This window comes from Toxorhynchites rutilus, chromosome 2 (genome assembly GCF_029784135.1).
Source record: "Toxorhynchites rutilus septentrionalis strain SRP chromosome 2, ASM2978413v1, whole genome shotgun sequence".
Taxonomy (NCBI): Eukaryota; Metazoa; Arthropoda; class Insecta; order Diptera; family Culicidae; genus Toxorhynchites; species Toxorhynchites rutilus.
Window position 1 is genome coordinate 255,914,598 of NC_073745.1, and position 18,107 is coordinate 255,932,704.

The 18,107-nt window shown below is 36.9% G+C and overlaps 1 protein-coding gene and 2 long non-coding RNA genes across 3 annotated transcripts; 1 reads left to right on the forward strand and 2 right to left on the reverse strand.

Annotated features, from left to right (window-relative positions):
* Window positions 1–3,920: 3,920 nt before the first annotated feature.
* Window positions 3,921–5,600, reverse strand: LOC129768676 (uncharacterized). Its single transcript, XR_008741712.1, has 4 exons — window positions 5,197–5,600; window positions 4,966–5,140; window positions 4,543–4,903; window positions 3,921–4,485 (listed from the first exon to the last, which is right to left on the reverse strand). It is a non-coding gene; the product is annotated as an uncharacterized LOC129768676 (long non-coding RNA).
* A 1,697-nt stretch (window positions 5,601–7,297) lies between these two features.
* LOC129768672 (tigger transposable element-derived protein 6-like) lies at window positions 7,298–8,872 on the forward strand. Its single transcript, XM_055770459.1, has 2 exons — window positions 7,298–8,114; window positions 8,173–8,872. Exons 1-2 carry the CDS (start codon window positions 8,084–8,086, stop codon window positions 8,748–8,750), a joined length of 609 nt encoding a protein of 202 aa, XP_055626434.1. The 5' UTR covers window positions 7,298–8,083; the 3' UTR covers window positions 8,751–8,872.
* Window positions 8,705–9,791, reverse strand: LOC129768675 (uncharacterized). Its single transcript, XR_008741711.1, has 3 exons — window positions 9,419–9,791; window positions 9,234–9,358; window positions 8,705–9,175 (listed from the first exon to the last, which is right to left on the reverse strand). It is a non-coding gene; the product is annotated as an uncharacterized LOC129768675 (long non-coding RNA).
* Window positions 9,792–18,107: the final 8,316 nt, after the last annotated feature.

Consider the following 18,107-nt stretch of genomic DNA (forward strand, 5'->3'; position numbering starts at 1 on the left):
TCTGAGCAACTTTCTTTTTGATTGTTTGGAATGAGATGCATGGCCGGTGTCATTACTCAGCTTTGACTCGTGTAAAATTTAGTAATACAGTATTTTATTTCGTCAATTGTTGAAGTTCCATTTGAAAGTAGTCGGTGATGCATTTTTGTGACAGCTTTTGCGAATTGGAGTTTGTATTAATTACTTTGGGACGACGAATAAGCGAGATAAAAATCTTCCGGGACGTAAATCGAATCGGTGGTATGTTTAAATAAATGTAAGCTTTGACTAGTTTATTGACGATATCCAATATGAATGTTATAGGAAGTGATCACTTCCATGTCAAGAATTACGTGATCATACCCAGCAAACATTAAATCCAACTGTATGACACCCGCCATGTTTTTGATGCCAACATCTCAAACGTCAAAAGTATTTGTTTTCTTCTTGTTTCTCGTTTTGTTCGTTTTATTTATTTTGATTGACACAATCCGATCAGCTGTGAAAGTTTCGAACGAAGTTTCAATTGGCGAGTTTTGTGATATTTATATTGTTGCCATAGTTCGTGAATAGTGAATCGAAATGAAATGTTTCATATCTTCCTGTGGTAGTGATTTTCCCAAACATAAAAACGTGGATGGTACAGAAAATGAGTCGCTCTCCCTACACCGATTCCCCAAGGAAGTGGAACGACGTATTGCTTGGTTGCAGTCAATAGCGAATGCTGAGAATACGGCTTATGTTGTCGATGAGATTAATTTAAATGCACATCGGGTGTGCTCGAAACACTTCCTCGATGCGGATTTTTATGTTTTGCATGGAAAAAGGCTGCTAAAAAAAACTGCGATACCGGTTCTTTTTGGAAGTAATCATACTACAGACGGAGATTTTGGAACGTATGTTTCAATGCCTTTTTTATATTCATTTATGCTTTAAAATATTAATTATTCTTTATAGCGAATTTCATGATTCAGGATTTGTTGATGTCAACGCATTAGATTTTTTTCCTGACGTTGTCGAATTCCCCCCCGAAGATACAGACGCACCGTCGTTGAAGCATGGATGGTATGTCGGTTTACTCTTTTATCTTCACTCTAAAAAGATCTCCATTTGCAGAGAACTTCAAAGTTCTGGGGAAATTCGTGTACCGGATGTCAAAATGACTCCTGACGTTGGGGAGTCAACCGGCGAATCAAAATTGAAACGTAGAAGGTATTTTATTCCATATCTAAGGTTTCAATCACAGTATTACCTCGATATAACGCAATGTTTACCTGAAAGTATATTTAAAAAAACTGCCATTACATAACGAAATGTAAATGAAAGTTGTCTAATATCGGGATTTGACTGTAGTAGATGAATAATACTAATCATATTGTATATTTATATATATACATTACTAGGACCTTGAGATATGCCGGTGATATTAAAAATGAAGGAATAACACCCGAAGAAGCTCTTATTATTTTGCCCAAAGTACAATCAAAGCTCTTACAATCTAGAAGAGCAATTAATTATTAATTAAAAATTATTAAGAAACGAAAACAAACGTATGAGAAATAAATTGAACAGCATGCAGGAACATTTAAACAATATCGCATCGAAGAACTTCCCATCCGATGTAAGCAATTTTGCTTCACAGGTAAAAAAACCCTGGTTGGAATACTTGTGCAAAGTTAAACATTCCTATGAATCTTTCAGCAATATTCATCCAATCAGGATGTATTCGAGGAATTGCACTCGCGGCCAAAAAGTCACCCTTGTAGTGAAAACTTGCGTAACTTCGCGACCACACTTCATTTTCATTCCCCCAAGGCCTATTCATACGTTCGTAGCGCATTCAACGACACACTTCCACATCCTCGAACTATAGTTAGATGGTACGAAAGCCTCGACGGGAAGCCAGGAATTACGAAAGAAACATTAGACGTACTTCGGAAGATGGCCGCGGATATGAAGGAAAAAGGAAAACCTCTACTCGGTTGTTTACTGATGGACGAAATGGCCATTAGAAAACAGGTGATCTGGAATGAGCAGACGAAAGAATTGGAAGGCATAGTTCAGCACCATTCGATCCAAGGGACGGACACACAATCGCTGCAACAAACTAATGCGGCAAAAGAGGCCCTAGTTTTTATGGTGTCAGGTATTCAGGATTCCTGGAAAATCCCAGTCGCTTACTTCCTTATCAACGGGCTCTCTGCAGAAGAGAAGAGAGGTATAGTCGACACTGTGCTGATTAGCCTTCATGATGCCGGTGTCACAATCATGGCATTTACATTTGATGGCACAGTTACCAACATCGCGACAGCAAACGCTCTAGGGTGCAACATTCGTGCCAATTCTCGAACCTTGAAAACGTTCTTCCGACATCCTGCATCAGAAAACAATGTGTATGTGTTACTTGATGCAGTGCACATGCTTAAATTAGTGCGGAACACCTTACACTCACATAAGGTTTTGGTGTCACAGAATGGTTATGTGAAGTGGGAATATGTAGAGAAATTGAACGATTATCAAAACACCAGAAAAATTAAATTAGCACCCAAACTCACTGATCATCACATTTTTTTTGAAAATTCAAAAATGAATGTGCGTTTGGCTGTTCAAGTTTTGAGCAGCGGTGTCGCTATGGCACTTGATAAATTACAAAACATAGATCCAGATTTTGTGGATTGTGTAGCAACCGTGGAATTTATATCATTATTCAACGATCTATTCGACATCATGAATAGCATGGATGAAAACGCAAATCATTTTAAAAAACCATTGTCCACAGCGAATTTCGACCTTTATTGCGGCGCCTTCAAATACATCGAAGACTATATAAATAAACTAAAGCTACCGAATGGATCCGATATTTTGCATGCGAAATGCAAAACCGGGTTTCTGGGCTTTCTAGTTAATTTAGAAAGTTTCAAGGCCATTTATCAAATTTATGTGGAGGAAACCAAAGAACTGAATCATATTTTCACATATCGATTCAGCCAAGATCATCTAGAGCACTTCTTCGGAGCAATACGCTCGAAGAATGGATCGAACAATAACCCCAGCGCCGTTCAATTTCGAGCGAGCTATAAACGGTTAATTGTGTACAATGAAATCAACACGATGAATATCCCAACTTTTGGTAATTGCCGAAGTTTTCACAACACCAAATATATGTTCGCAACAAATACCAGAAAAAGTATTCAGCTTTCCAAAGAACACCAGCCGTTGAATCCACCCACTCCAGATCCACAAGTTCATCACACAAATTATATCGATTTCATTGAAGACACCGACCGCAGCGTTTCAATGGATATCCATTCTATAGAAGTGCTTCGAAAATTAATTAAGCAATTGGATTGCCAAACATGTTGTTTGATTGTAAATAATGACAATAAAGAATCCGTCGTTTCCATCTGCAAGGCAACAGAGTATGAATTTACGGTAAGGTTCGTTCTATAAAGACAGATCAATTCTGAAATTTTATTTCCAGATCCTCGTTGGTAATCAACATAATGTTGATATTAACAAATACTATAATTTAATTCTCGCCAACTCACTACTTCGCACACAGAATGATTTCGAGAACCTATTCGAACTCTTCCGCGACCATCCAGAACAAGCAAATGAGCACAAAAAGGCATTGATAAGACGAACCATTGTAATATACTTGGACATAAGACTGAAGTTCTACAGCAAAACATTTATCCCGTTCAAACCAACAATAAGACAAAAATTTACAAAACTAATTTTATTTGAGGGGAACTAATATGTGATCCAGAATGCAACCGGTAAGTTTATATTGTTACAAATAAATAACAATACTAATAATGATTTCACGTCAGCTTACTTAGGGAACGATCATGAGTCAGAACCGGTAAAATTATAATCTTTGTGTTGCTACAGCATAACTACATCATCGCGAGAATCATCTGTAATAGAGGTGCGTGCTATTGAAATTCACCTTCTGACAATTATAAAACACAACTCAACTTTCGATTCTTTATTTGATAATTAAATAACTACTGTTCCCTTCAACTCTCTTTTATAGATCCAATTGAATACATCCACTAAAAGTATACAGCGTCACCCTGTCCAGGAAATCGATAAGATTCTCAGAACCCAAGCGTTGACAAGATAATAATACTTTATCGGTAAATGGTTCGATTAAAAAGATTAGCTAGTAACTAAAAAAAGAAATATGTATAGTCAATATTTTTTTCTACAATGCTATAATGCGGCGTTAGTGAAGATCATCAGCATTCTACATCCGAAAGAGAAATTTTGCTCATTATTTATCTGAAATTATAAAATTTATCTGAAATTATTATATGTGCTTCTCTTAATTGTCATCATAAAACCGAAAACAATCGCTGATATTCCAGAAACAAACACACTTCTCATAGTCTCTCGCAGTCGACAGTAGCAGTAATTACTGATAGATTCCGCCAAGTACATGAGGTCGAACTCTTTGTATCAATTACAACATTTCGTGTACGATCGTAACTAGCTGGACCTCTGCAGATTAGAAGAAAAAATAGTCGTATTTTTCGTTATTCTCGTTTTACTACAAACCCATATAATCCAAACATCGCTTTCCCTGATGTCTTTAGATGTTCACCTTCGGCAATTTTCATCATTCACCAAAAAATATTGATGCCATCTCCACTGTAGCCGATACATCTCCGAGGATAATCCGCACATAATCTACATTCATCGAGATCATAATCCCGTAAGATTCATCTTCCGGCGACAACATCGTCTATCCTACCAGCGCTATATGTTGTTCCACGTATTATTGTCCACCAGTTTAGTCCGGGTCGCCGTCCCAGGTATCTGATAGCTACAGTCGCACCAAGACATGACATGATCATCCGGGCGGTGTTTTAAAAAAAGCCAGTAAGCTTAGCGGAAAACACTTCAAATGTTGGGGATACTGCCAATTGAGAGAATATAGATAATTCAATTATATTATTCAAACATTCGGCAATCGTTTACCCATCATTACAATTGTAGAAAGCGAGTACAATCGATGAACTACTGTACGTGTTTGACGTAACCCAGTAGAATAAGCATCACCACAATAGCAGCACTTTTAGGATTCCGTTTGATATGCTGCCCCTCGTGAGTACTGTGCGGACTGTGCGACTTTTCTGTGGTTCAACTTTCCTGCCTACAATAAAGTACAATTAGTCGCTTTCAAACAAAATTGACGTTGGAAATATTTACCTTGTCATAAAACTGTTCCCTTTTGTCTGTACCTTCCTCCTATTCATAATCGTTTCCATTCATTCTTTAACGGTCACATTTTTCGCCAAAAACACTTTTAACAAGCCAAAGAAGGCTACACCAGCGAGAATGCAAACCACCGGAGTATAAGGCAACATCAACCGAACCATCACCCCAACAAAGTAGACTGCACTTATAGCGTAAAAAATGACAAACACTCGCTCATCGTTAATCTTTTTGATTCATTAGCACGAACTAGCAGACTATTATTATCAGACCATCAGCACTGATTCGAAAGGTTTTGTTTACAAAACACTAAACTATAATGAGAATCAACAGCTGTTTCAGTTGTCAACAATCTGACAGCGATTACCAATTTACCACCATCTGACATATCGTGATGTCGATGATGAACTTTTTCAGCAGAGTGATAGTGAGAAGGACGGTGACGGTAGATAGAGCGAGATAGCGATAATCGTGCCATACGGCTGATTAAATCGTATAATTTTGCACGTGCCAAGTCTTACAAGAAATCCGAATAAATCATAATCGCATATAATATCAATCAAAGTATGTGTCGTGTATATTTGAAATCGCATAAAATGCAAAAACTCGATTTTATATACCATTATCAAATTAAGGCGCAATTCGGTATAACAAACATCAATTTTATGATGTACATTGTCGTAAAATATATTTAATCCGCATCATATGCGTATATTACGCTGATGCAGTTTATGTGTTGTATAAGCGTATAATTTAAATCGATTCAGTACTGTAGTAAATCGTGTTGCATGCTGAAGAAAATCATGAAACAGTGAATCATATTAGATCCTAATAAAGAACATATTACATCATATTGAAAAGTCAATGAAATTCTGGTGCACTCGAAAGTTTCAACCACTGTTGAATTAAATTTCAGATAGCCGCGCGAGATAGCTGGTGGATGATAATCCAGACGACCGGAGTTCGAACGCACATCGGAGCAGTTTCCACCAAACATTAATCTGTGCCATTTTAAACATTCATATTCCACGCCCAACACAAGTCAATCAAACAATTATTATTTCTACAAACATAAATACTCATATATAAAAATGGCGATTCGTGAGGCTATAATAAACATTTCACGAAAATATTTTGCGCCATTTGTTTTTTTTTCTATGTGATAAATCGTATAGGAGTATGGCAAAAGTCGTAATTGGTGCTTTGACAATTCATAAATATATTCATATTTGATCGCAATTCAATTTCAACATAATCGCTATTATAGCCGGTCAAAGTTGCATATTTATCCAAACAAATTCGGTAAGCATTTGCCATATATGTATATGGCCTCCACTTTTGCATGCATATACCAGTTAGGCGCATTATATGCCAACCAAATTTAAGGGCATATGATGTTGTATATACGCTTGTTATGAGATTTAATGTTTGCTGGGAGGTATGATATATATTTGAGGGAAATTATTTTTTTTCAAGTTTTTGTCATGCGAAAATAATGTCAATTTTTAAACATTTCAAATTACATTCGAATGCTCTCACAGCAAATCTTCAAATTGAATATGATGTGAATTTTTCACGAAATTTTGTAGTCCAGTTAACGCAGGTCTAGTTATCGAACGATTATTGTACAGTAATTTACATTTAATGCGACATGTCGAGGCACCACTCAGTGTCGCATTAGAGGAGATTGTGACCTGTAATTGGACATTCACGCTGACAGTGGTCAGTGTCGACGTCTGGTGGCGACTTTCAATTCGGGCTCCGAACTAGATAGTATAATCTCTATTAGATTAGAAGGCACGAATGCAGTTTTAAAATGTTAAAATTTGAATGAAAATTTCTACATTATGTTATTTAATTACTTGAAACAGGTATTTTTTACTCTTATTTAACCGTTTGTCCATACATTTCTGATATTTTGACTGAAACTTTTCATTAAAATTGAAATTGTCTTCAAACACAATTTTCGTATGAGATATTTTCACCACCTGTAAAAAAAAGTGTATTTTATTTAAATAGAATGCTAATTCGATACGGATAGGTTAACTTTTATTCATAATTTTAATTTTGAAAACGTGTTCATTCCGCCTGAAAATTATTTACTATCTTCGACGCTCCCGAAATCGTGGAACAAAGCTCAGTGCCGTCAACGCGAATATCAACAAACACAGCACAAACGAAAAACAGAATGTGAAAAACAAGTTAGAACCAGAAAAGAAAAACAGCAAAATGGACTCAATTTTCGTAGACATTGGTGAAGGATACATGCAAGGAGAATATTTAGATGAACATTTAGAAGATCTACTACCGGCCAACATTCATTCGAGCTGTTCTATTGCTTTAGAACAAATCACCTTCAGCGAAGCTAACAGCAAGCCTGATCAAAATGACCGTCCAGTGGAATACAAGAGACGAAAGTATAATGTCCTCACCATCAAAGATAAGAACATAGTCTGTGAAAGCCTTGCCTACAAAGTCATTGGTTAGTTCTAGCGAAAAAACTGCACCCGGACGCAAGTCGTTGAAGGAGAGACTGACAATTACACCTTGCAGCAATGCAAGTGGTAGCCACAAATTACCATTACAAGTGCTTGGCCGCGCATCAAATCCTAGGTGCTTTAAAACGCAAGGCGTGCCTGATGGGATACACTATTTTTCAAATAAAAAAGCGTGGTAAACTAGTGCGACGTTTACTGATTGGTCCTACTCCGTTTTCGTTCCTGAGATCAAACGGAAGGCAGCTGCACAGAATAGACCGACTAATGCGCTTCTAATTCTAGATAATTGCACCGCACATTGCAGTAAAGATAAGTTTCAAGTGGATGACGCAGAAATTCAGGTGATCTTCCTTCCTCCAAATGTGACAAGCTTTCTTCAGCCTATGGATCAAGGAATCATCAATGCTTTTAAGGGTAATAATGTCATTACATTTTCGAGTCCAAGTTAGTGAATATTATTTTTATTTTTTAGTTATCTATAAATCGAATTTTCTGCGCCGTGTTCTGTTAGAAACTGACAGCGATCGCCCAGTTACAGAAGTTATCAAATCATTTAGCCTTTATGATGCTATTCAACTAGCGACTGATGCGTGGGCCACTGTAACTCCAGAAACGATTGCTAACTGTTGGCGCAATCTCTTAAGTCAAGATCAAAACTATAACTCGTTCAACGATTTCACAATTTCTTCACCAACAAGTGACCCCCGCGTGTTGCTTTCTAAAGTAGTGCAACTCGTTGATCCAAACTACGAACTGACCGAAGAAGAAGTTCAAGAGTGGCTAAGCAACTCAGACAACATAGATGTAGCGCAAATATATACCGACGAGCAATTGGCCAAGTATATTGCCTCTGGTGGTGAATTTTTCGAGGCCGACCATGAAGAGCAAGATTGCGATGCTAACGAAAGTGCTGAGGGTGATCTTAGTACTTCGGTTATATGTACTCTTGGAGCAGTCAATCCGAAAAACGCAATGATTATAAGTAGGCTATCAGCATCATGGATGTACTCAAAAATATTCTTATTGCTGTTGGTGATGACCGTAAATTAGTGGAAGCCGAAAAATGGAAAAACGAATATGAAAATGAAATTATTCGCCTTCTTGACGAATAACAATAGTGAATTTTAATTAAGTATATGGCATGATAACAAAAATACAAAATGATTGATTGTAACACCATAAATTGTTTTGATTGGAAAAATGGTTGAAAATACTCCTAAAAATTTATCGTGTTGTAAAAACTCGCACAATGGTATATTCGTGTTGACGGCATTGATTCTTCACTTTTAGTTTATCGAACTGTTCCTGATAATCGGGCTGCTCTCGGATTAGTATTGCGACTGTGCCTCATTTCACACCCACTGCTGCTCCCAAGTCTTCCGACTCGGCGTATAGCAATATGGGATATTGCGTTTCTCACAAACAGATGGCAAGTGACACATGATTTCCACTTTTCTGCAGCGAAAATGACAATCCTGTAAAAATTGAGATGCGAATTAGAGACTTCCGATTAGATATTTGACTTTATTCAACTTTTTTATAAATTGCAACCTCCATTTCAACACACAATATACACATTGCTTTCCCTGTTTCATTATTCCGCGGACGCACTTGAACATCCTTTAATCCATATCGTAAATAAGATTTGTGTTTTGAGGCTGCAATTAATTAATATAGATAAGAACATGCGGAAATAACGTTAAAATATCCATCTAAACCTTTTTTGATAAGTTTATGAATGTTCTTGGTTAATTTCTTCGGCGCCATGGGCTGAGTGATTGCATTCGTATTTTTAAGTTTCACATCATATTCTTCCTTAACGATAGTTGTGTCGATTTCGGCATCTGGTTTCTCTACCTTTATATTTCCTATTATTATCTCGAAATCAGGGGATAGTTTAGTTGACCAACGCCTTGCAATACCGCAATGCTATTTCTTGCTTCTCGATTCCGTAAACTATCGACCGTGGAAGGCCCGTTTCGTCAGCCACTTGTAGAACACTCTCACCACGATTTATCAAAATGTTATTCTGAGTCCATTTTGATGTTTTTCTTCTCTGGTTCTAACTTGTTTTTCACATTCTGTTTTTCGTTTGTGCTGTGTTTGTTGATATTCGCGTTGACGGCACTGAGCTTCGTTTCATGATTTTGGGAGCGTCCAAGATAGTAATTAATTTTCAGGCCTAATGAACACGTTTTCAAAATTAAAATTATGAATAAAAATTAACTTATTCGTATCAAATTAGTATTCTATTTAAATGAAATACACTTTTTTTACATGGGGTAAAAAAACCTCATACGAAAATCGTGTTTGAGAACAATTTTATATTATATATAATGAAAGGCTTCAGTCAAAATATCAGAAGTGTATAGACAATCGATTAAATAAGAATCAAAAATACGTGTTTCAAGTAATTAATTAACATGGTGTACAAATTTTCATTCAAATTTTATTATTTCAAAACTGGCTTCGTGCCTTCTAATCTGATATAGATTACACTATCGAGTTTTGTCCCAAATTGAAAGTCGCCACCAGACGTCGACACTAACCACTGTCAGTGCGGATTCACCTCTGTCCAATTAGATGTAAACATGTCCAATTAAACGTGTCGCATTACAGGTATGTCCAATTAAAAAAATGTCGCATTAAATGTAAATTACTGTATTATCGAATTGTCTTGCACACAACCAAGATGGTGGAGTTAACAGGTGGCTCGTAATTTACACTATTTAGAAAAGACGTATGAGGAATGGCAAGACGAAAAGTTTGGATTTGTTTATGTTATTACTTACGTTGGTATGGTTACATTTGATTTCGTCGAAGATATTTGAAGCAGTATAATAAATAAACAGTTGTCGTTGAAAATAGTAACCTAGTAACCTTTATGCATATGCTTCCGCCAGCTGGCTCGGCTAATGTGATATGATTTATTCAGGGAATGCTTTGATCGTGATACCACCACTGGCGCATAATTTGGAGCTTTGTTTTTTTGTGCTGATTCATAACGGCAATCAACCGTGCCGGTGAAATTGTAGTCAATGTTTAGTGTTGTTTGGATTTTTTATTTATTTATAATGATACTACATCCCATTGAGAGATTAGATCGTCTTCACAATTTTTCGCCAATAATCCCGATCCATGGCTGCAGTTCTCCAACTCCCGGCTGCACCGATTCTCGCCAAGTCCTGCTCCACCTGGTCCAACCACCTCGCTCGCTGGGCTCCTCTCCTTCTTGTTCCTACCGGATTCGATGCGAACACCATCTTTGCAGGGCTGCTGTCCGGCAATCTTGCAACATGCCCTGCCCATCGCACTCATCCAGCCTTGGCGACCTTCTGAATGCTGGGTTCGCCGTAGAGTTGCGCCAGTTCGTGGTTCATTCTCCTTCTCCATACTCCGCTTTCCTGTACACCACCGTATATTGTTCTGAGCACTCGGCGTTCGAAAACTCCAAGCGCTTGTGAGTCCTCTTCAAGCATCGTCCATGCTTCGTGCCCATAAAGAACAACCGGTCGAATTAGGGATTTGTACATGGTACACTTCGTACGGGGTCGGAGTTTGTTGGACCTCAAGGATTTGCGGAGCCCATAGTAGGCTCGACTTCCATTGACAATGCGTCTTCGAATTTCACGGCTGTTGTTGTTGTCAGTTGTTATCAACGAGCCAAGGTAGACAAATTCCTCTACCACCTCGAGCTCGTCGCCGTCGATCACAACACTACTACCAAGAAGAACTCTGTTGCGATCAGTCCCTCCAGCTAGCATGTATTTAGTCTTAGACGCATTGATCCCAAGCCCAATCAGCCCTGCTTCGTGTTTCAGTCGGGTATACAAGTCGGCTACCGTCGCATGTGTTCTTCCGATTATGTCCACGTCGTCGTCGAAGCAGATAAACTGACTAGACTTGTTGAAAATCGTGCCCCGCATGTTGAAGCCCGCTCTCCGCATAACACCTTCCAGCGCCACGTTGAAGAGCAGACAGGAGATTCCATCGCCTTGTCGAAGTCCCCTGTGAGTCTCAAATGATTCCGACAGCTCACCTGAGATCCGCACACCGTTCATCGTTGCCTGAATCAGTCTTGTCAGCTTTCGGGGAAAGCCGTGTTCGTCCATGATCCTCCATAGCTGTCGTCGGTCGATTGTATCATATGCGGCCTTGAAGTCGACGAAGATGTGGTGTGTAGGGACCTGATACTCGCGGTACTTTTGGAGGATCTGCCGCAGTGTAAAAATCTGGTCCGTCGTCGAGCAACCGGGCATGAATCCGGCCTGATAACTTCCCACAAATCTACTTACTATTGGCGATAGGCGGCGGAAGAGGATCTGAGACAAAATTTTGTAGGCACCATTCAGGATTGTGATGGCACGATAGTTCCCACAATCCAACTTGTCGCCTTTTTTATAGATGGGGCAGATTACCCCGTCCTTCCACTCCTCCGGTAGCTGTTCTGTGTCCCAGATCCTGACTATCAACCGGTGCATTCACTCTACAAGTTTTCTCGGACCTCCCTTGAAGAGCTCCGCTACGAGGCCATCCTTACCAGCTGCTCTGTGGTTCTTGAGCTGATTAATGGCCTCCTTAACTTCACCCATCGTCGGGGATGGTACGTCTGAGAGGCGTTGCCTAGCGGTCTAGGCAACTGGATTTCTTTTCCATTCTAACAAGAGAGACAACGACCGTCCTCTTTCGTGTCTCAAAACTCACTCCCTTTTTATTTTTCTCATTCCTCTTAACGAAACCTAATCTTACGATAAGCTCCCCGCTATCGTAACACCAAAACATAAACAAAAATTCCTATCTTAAAACTAGATGCTATAAATCACACGATCCTCAAACAGGATCGTGCAGGAGAAATGTATTTATTTATGTTCGGGATCGACCCGAGCTTATCGTAAACTAGACCTCACACGGGTCGTGCAATAAAATGTTTCCCTATCTGAAAAACTATGAATCATATGATCGTAAAAGAAACGGATTTATTTATTTATTCTGGATCGTTCCGACCTTATCTTAAAACTGACTCACACGATCCTCACTAAGGATCGTGCGATAAAGATGTTTTTATTTTGCCTCGATCGGGCCCTATCGTAAACTTGGGTAAATAAACCCGTCTGTTATTATGGGGTCGCTGCATATCCCCCTACTCAATGAGTTTTAGGGGAAACTAAAAGAGTTTTCCCTAAAATTGGTTCGAAAGGCTAATATATTCTAATCAATTTGTTTTATTATTTTTTTTTTATAAATTAATCTTTTTTCATATATGTATAAATGTGTATAACAATATCTTGTTTGCTATGTTATCTTTATCCTAATCTACCGTTTTTCTGTATATATTAGATTCATACTATTATTATTATTTTAACATTGAATTTACTTCTTTTTTTTTTAATTGCATTATCTCATGTGCATTTTCTCATAATTATAAATATAATATTTTTGTTATTATTTTTTTTTCCACTCTTGCATAAACTTTTCTTGTTTTTTAAATAAAATCGTTGTTCTTATTGTCCGTCCGCTGACTGGCTGCTCACCTTCCACTGTGACTCGTCAATTGGTTGCTTATGTTCCGCTGTGACTCGTCAATTGGTTGGTCTCTGATACTAGGTGTGGGCTGCCGCTTGCCTCCTCTTCACGTCACGGTATCTGTCTTTCTCTCTGATGCGTGTTCCTGGGTCCTATTCTAGAACAACCTTTTAGAATGGTCCCTAAGTCCACCACGCCTTCCGTTGTTGGATTGAAATTAATTTTGTTTATCAGTTTTTTTGGAATTTCATTTGCATCTTCAATTGTAATGTTTGCAATATAGTTTTTCCATTCATTTAAGGCTTTTCGTTCATCTTTCATCAATACTTTAAACATCATGTGCCTCCTGTTCATTTTTAACAGTATTATCAGTTTCCGGCGATAAATAATCATTTTTTGAGACTGTTGTAATCTTTTACTTCAACGTAAAGTGTACAAAGTCATTACTCCAATTATGGAATCCAGTTCCATCATGAATTCTACTACTTTCACTCCAGTGTCCTTAGGATCAGATGGTGATCACGATTCCCGCTTTACTCGACTCTCGAATTGCTCCATGTTGTTTTGGCTCCATCGTCTCACAACATCCAACACCGTTGACCATCGACCTTCCGCATGACTCGTCGTCCTCTTCTTGCGAGCATCCGGCTGGGATGCCGAATCGTTCCTCTTCCCATCAGCGTTATGCTGAGATCTGTCTTTGCCTGCCTGACCACGTCTCGCTCCTCGTTGAAAATTAATTTTCGTCTTACCAGTTTGACCATTTTACAGTGTACGTAATTACAAATTTTTTTTTTTACATTGTTTCGTTCTTTGTTTTTATTTCATACATTGTTTTGATTTGTTTTTTTTACATTGCCGATCTTTTTTCATATTTCTAGCTTTTGAGCAAATTACCAATAAAATTGATTTAACTTTTTTAAAACGTGTTCGATTATTCTCTTCTCATTCATTAACACATTTTTTTTCTCATAATTTCTCTCTTTTCTTTTTTTTTTGTGTATTTTATCCAGAACTCTATTGAAAATTTATTCCTGTTTTTTTTACCGTTTTTTTTTAAACCTTCTTACCATTCTTCTGTTGATAGATCGCGTCTTTCTCCTCTCTGCTGATGTGTGGCGTCACTCTGTTCCGGTCCTAAAAACAAACTGTGGATGCGGTCTCTCCCCCCTCCTTTTGTAGGTCCTAGGTGGGATCTGTGAAAATACTTGGAACTTTGTTTATGATGGGCAGATACAATTTTAATTTCTACTAGAGGTTATAAGTAATTATGTTGATGAATGGAGATCATAATGATGTATCTCCCTAAATGTTTCTTGAATTCTATCCGTATCGACCATAGCTTTGTTTACAGTTCTTTGTGTACCTTAATTTTTTTTTCTCATAAATTTCTTTGTTTTATGTATTTAGAGGGTAATAATTCCTCTTTTTCCAAATTTTAGTTTCCTTGCATTTAATTTTCGTTAATTCATGAGATAAATTTTTATAATTCCACATCTGTAGTTATTTAAAAATTAAAGTGTGAATGTTTTAGTCCTATATGCCCTTACAGGAGCCCAGCAGCCCTTCGGTACTTTCAAAAGCTATTATTGCGATTGATGGACTCATTCTTGTTATAATTTGGCTGTAGGCAAATAAGATACAGCTCTCGCAATTTTCATAGAATCAAAATTAATTCCTTCAATTCTGTAATTTAGCAATTCTGAATGAAAAAAAAAATAAAATTATCATTTCTCCATAAAATTTCCCAAAACGTCTTATCGACCAACATTGTTGAGCTTTTGCAGCTACATGAAAAATATCTCTTTGTATAATATGTTTATTAACATCCCCTTGTTCACTCTTTTATTTCTTTCTTCATATATTTGAAGGGTTTGTATGACTCTTCCATTATCATTTATTTGAAGGGTGTGTATTCCTCTTCCATTAATTATCTTCGCATTTATAGCGCTATTATGTTTCTTTTTTATGTTTGATAATATAATTTTGACCCACATTTTTAATTACTCATAAACTTAAATGCAAATTTTGCATTTTATAAAAATCCCACTTTCAAAGTGTGTTTGTTTTAAATTCAAAATCACACATTTAAAATTCGATAAGTGCATTTCCCCATATTTCCCTGATCATACTATTGAAGTATGGGAGATAGAAATGTTTTTTCAAACGAAATTAGCATTTTTTTACAGAATTGATGGAATACTGTTAATAATAGTTGTTCCTTCTTTGATTCCACTTTATGTTTCGAGAAGAGAAAAAAAAATTAATAAAGCCACATCAATTAGAAAATTTTCCCACATTGCCCCTTTTTAAAATATCCAAATATTGGGGATATTTAGCTTGATACCTTTTTTGATATTACCATCTTATTTTTATAAATGACTCCTGTCTGCTGTTCAGATTTGATTTCTTTGGTTCATTATTCTTCTTTGTTTCCATATCGTTGTTCTTCCAATCTTCCATTTCTTTCTTTTTAGCAGCAACGATAAGATCCGTTTTTTCTTTTTCCAAAGTGTTCAATTCTACCTGAAACTGTCCAATCAATGTGATCAGACGATGGTTTTCCATTTTGGTTTCATTGTGATTTTTCAATTTCTTTTCCAGTGCCTCAATCGAGTTTTTCAATCCCATTATTTCGTCCGTCGAGCAATTGTTTTTGTCGATCAAACATAGTTTTTCTTGTTCCTTAGTTGTCAATTCGTTCTTTAATGATCGACATCGATTGTCCAAAAGCTCATTTGTATTATTTAACTCGGCGTTATTACTAGCGCACAGTTCCAATTGATTCTCTGTCGTTTTATTTTTTTCTTCGAGTTCATGATTCCTTTTTATCAGTGCTTTTAGCTGCGTTTTTGCTTGATTGTTTTTCCTTTTTTCTTGTTCTAGAGCGAACTTATTTTCTTGCAGCAACGTGCGCAGCTCCTCGACTACTCCAGACGTTTTCCGCTTGTATTCTTCCAATAGCAAGTGTTTCTCCGTTAGCTGTGTATTTTTGTATCTTTCATTTTGAAGCTTCGTTTCGCTTTCTTTGAGCCTGATTTTCCAATTGGCAGTATTTATTTCGTCTGCTTTTTTCGATTCGGAGTGCTGCATCTGCAGGCGCTCAATTTTTTTCTCTAGCGAGATTTTTGTGCTTTGAATAACTGAGTGCGAATTTTTCTCATTTTTGAGTCGTTTCTCTAGCCGACTGATATCTTGAAGCCTTTCTTCAACTATTAATTTTAAGCCAGTTTTTTCGCTAATTTCCCGGTCCAAATTATTCTCCAATTTCTTGTTTGATTGTTCTATTTCATCAAAATTACTCAGTTTGTTTAATAACTGGCATTTTTCATGTTGAAGGTTTTTTATATCCACCTTCATCTGGTGTTTCTCATTTTCTAGTTCTATAATTCTTCGTTCAAATGCGAGGAATTTAGATTCTATCCTATTATTAATTTCGTTGCAAATTTCGATCGTACCTATAAGTTTGTGTAATTTATCACCAGCTTGTACTGTTGGAGCAAATTTGCCTTTCCATTCGGCAACATCTTTAGAAATATTCTTTTTGAAGTAAATAAATCGTTCTTTCACTTCTCGTGTGAACCGATTATACGATGATATGAAATCCATCGCGATCTCATTATTTTTGTATAATAATATTACAATAATTTATCCGACGTTTGCTTTTTCAAACATTCACCCACTTAAACTCACACCCTTTGAAGTTTATTTCAATAAATATAAAGAAAGAATATATTGTGCAACAGCGAACTAAATTTTATGAGTTTAGAAATTATAATTGACTTGAAAAACCATTCATTGAATGACTACCGCCCCAATTCTTCCACAAAAACGGAACTGTTAAAAGTGTTTTGTTAGGGTGTTCTTTACAAAGTTCCAAATGCCGAGAAAAAAAAATAGAATGGATGACTCTCATTTGTGAATCAATTTTTATAAATTACTCAAGATGTTTATTTCAGCTTTGAAGCCTTGAAATAGTATGTAACTAGAAAACCTCTTCTAATTCGAACATTTTAGCGTTCGGTGTCAAAATGGACCATAAACTTATATTCATGTACACACTTATATTCCTCTAGGAATATTTATCTTATATTTCCGCCTGCTGGATTGTTTCACGTTTTCCCTCTTCTTCATTCATTAGCTCAAAACAAAATATTCTTCCCGTTTCTCTTAGCGTACACCCGTCAAACAGCAATACTCTCTCGCTTCAAATTAAAGAAAAAAAAAACAATGATTACGCCGAGACAACAACTAACACTGCTAACAAGAGTGAACGAATGATTCTAAGTTAAAAGCCTTACTTTTTTTTTTTGATGATATTTTCTGCCAATATTAGGAGTTTTATTGGAATAATATCTCCCAAAAAAATCCACATACACTATTATATTGAAATGTCTTCACAAAATCAAATGTTTTCAAAATGAATGTAATGTATATGCATGAATGCGTCAATCCTATATGTTCTATGGCCATGTGGAAATTATTCCCGATTAAGCCGAAGTATTTGTAATTCAAAAATTAAAAAAAAAACTCACCTTATCAATAACATTTGGAACATCCTCATTCTCCACGAGAACATTCCTCGGGTCCTGTTGCTTTTTTTTTATTTTCACTCACTGGAATAAAAATTTATTCGGTTTTCGAAACACAAAGAGTCCACAAAGTTCCTTTTTTTTCCCTGATACCGACACTAAGCGATTCGTTGCCAGATAGAGGAAAAAAATACGTTTTCGATAACTTATAAAATATTGCTGGGAAATTCCCCCCGAACAGTTTCTTTTTCCTTCTTATGCTCGTTTTCACACACTAATGCACCGTTCGCTCACTTATCCAGAGTCAGCCTTGGACTTTTTTTTTCTTTTTCTTGTAACTTTAGGAGTATCA

What these genes read in the sequence shown, in the direction of transcription:
- LOC129768672 (XM_055770459.1), top strand. Translation starts at nt 8,084, where the DNA reads ATGGATCAAGGAATCATCAATGCTTTTAAGG. An exon ending in AATCATCAATGCTTTTAAGG is followed by an intron (nt 8,115 to 8,172) that starts GTAATAATGTCA and finishes TTTATTTTTTAG; the next exon opens with TTATCTATAAATCGAATTTT.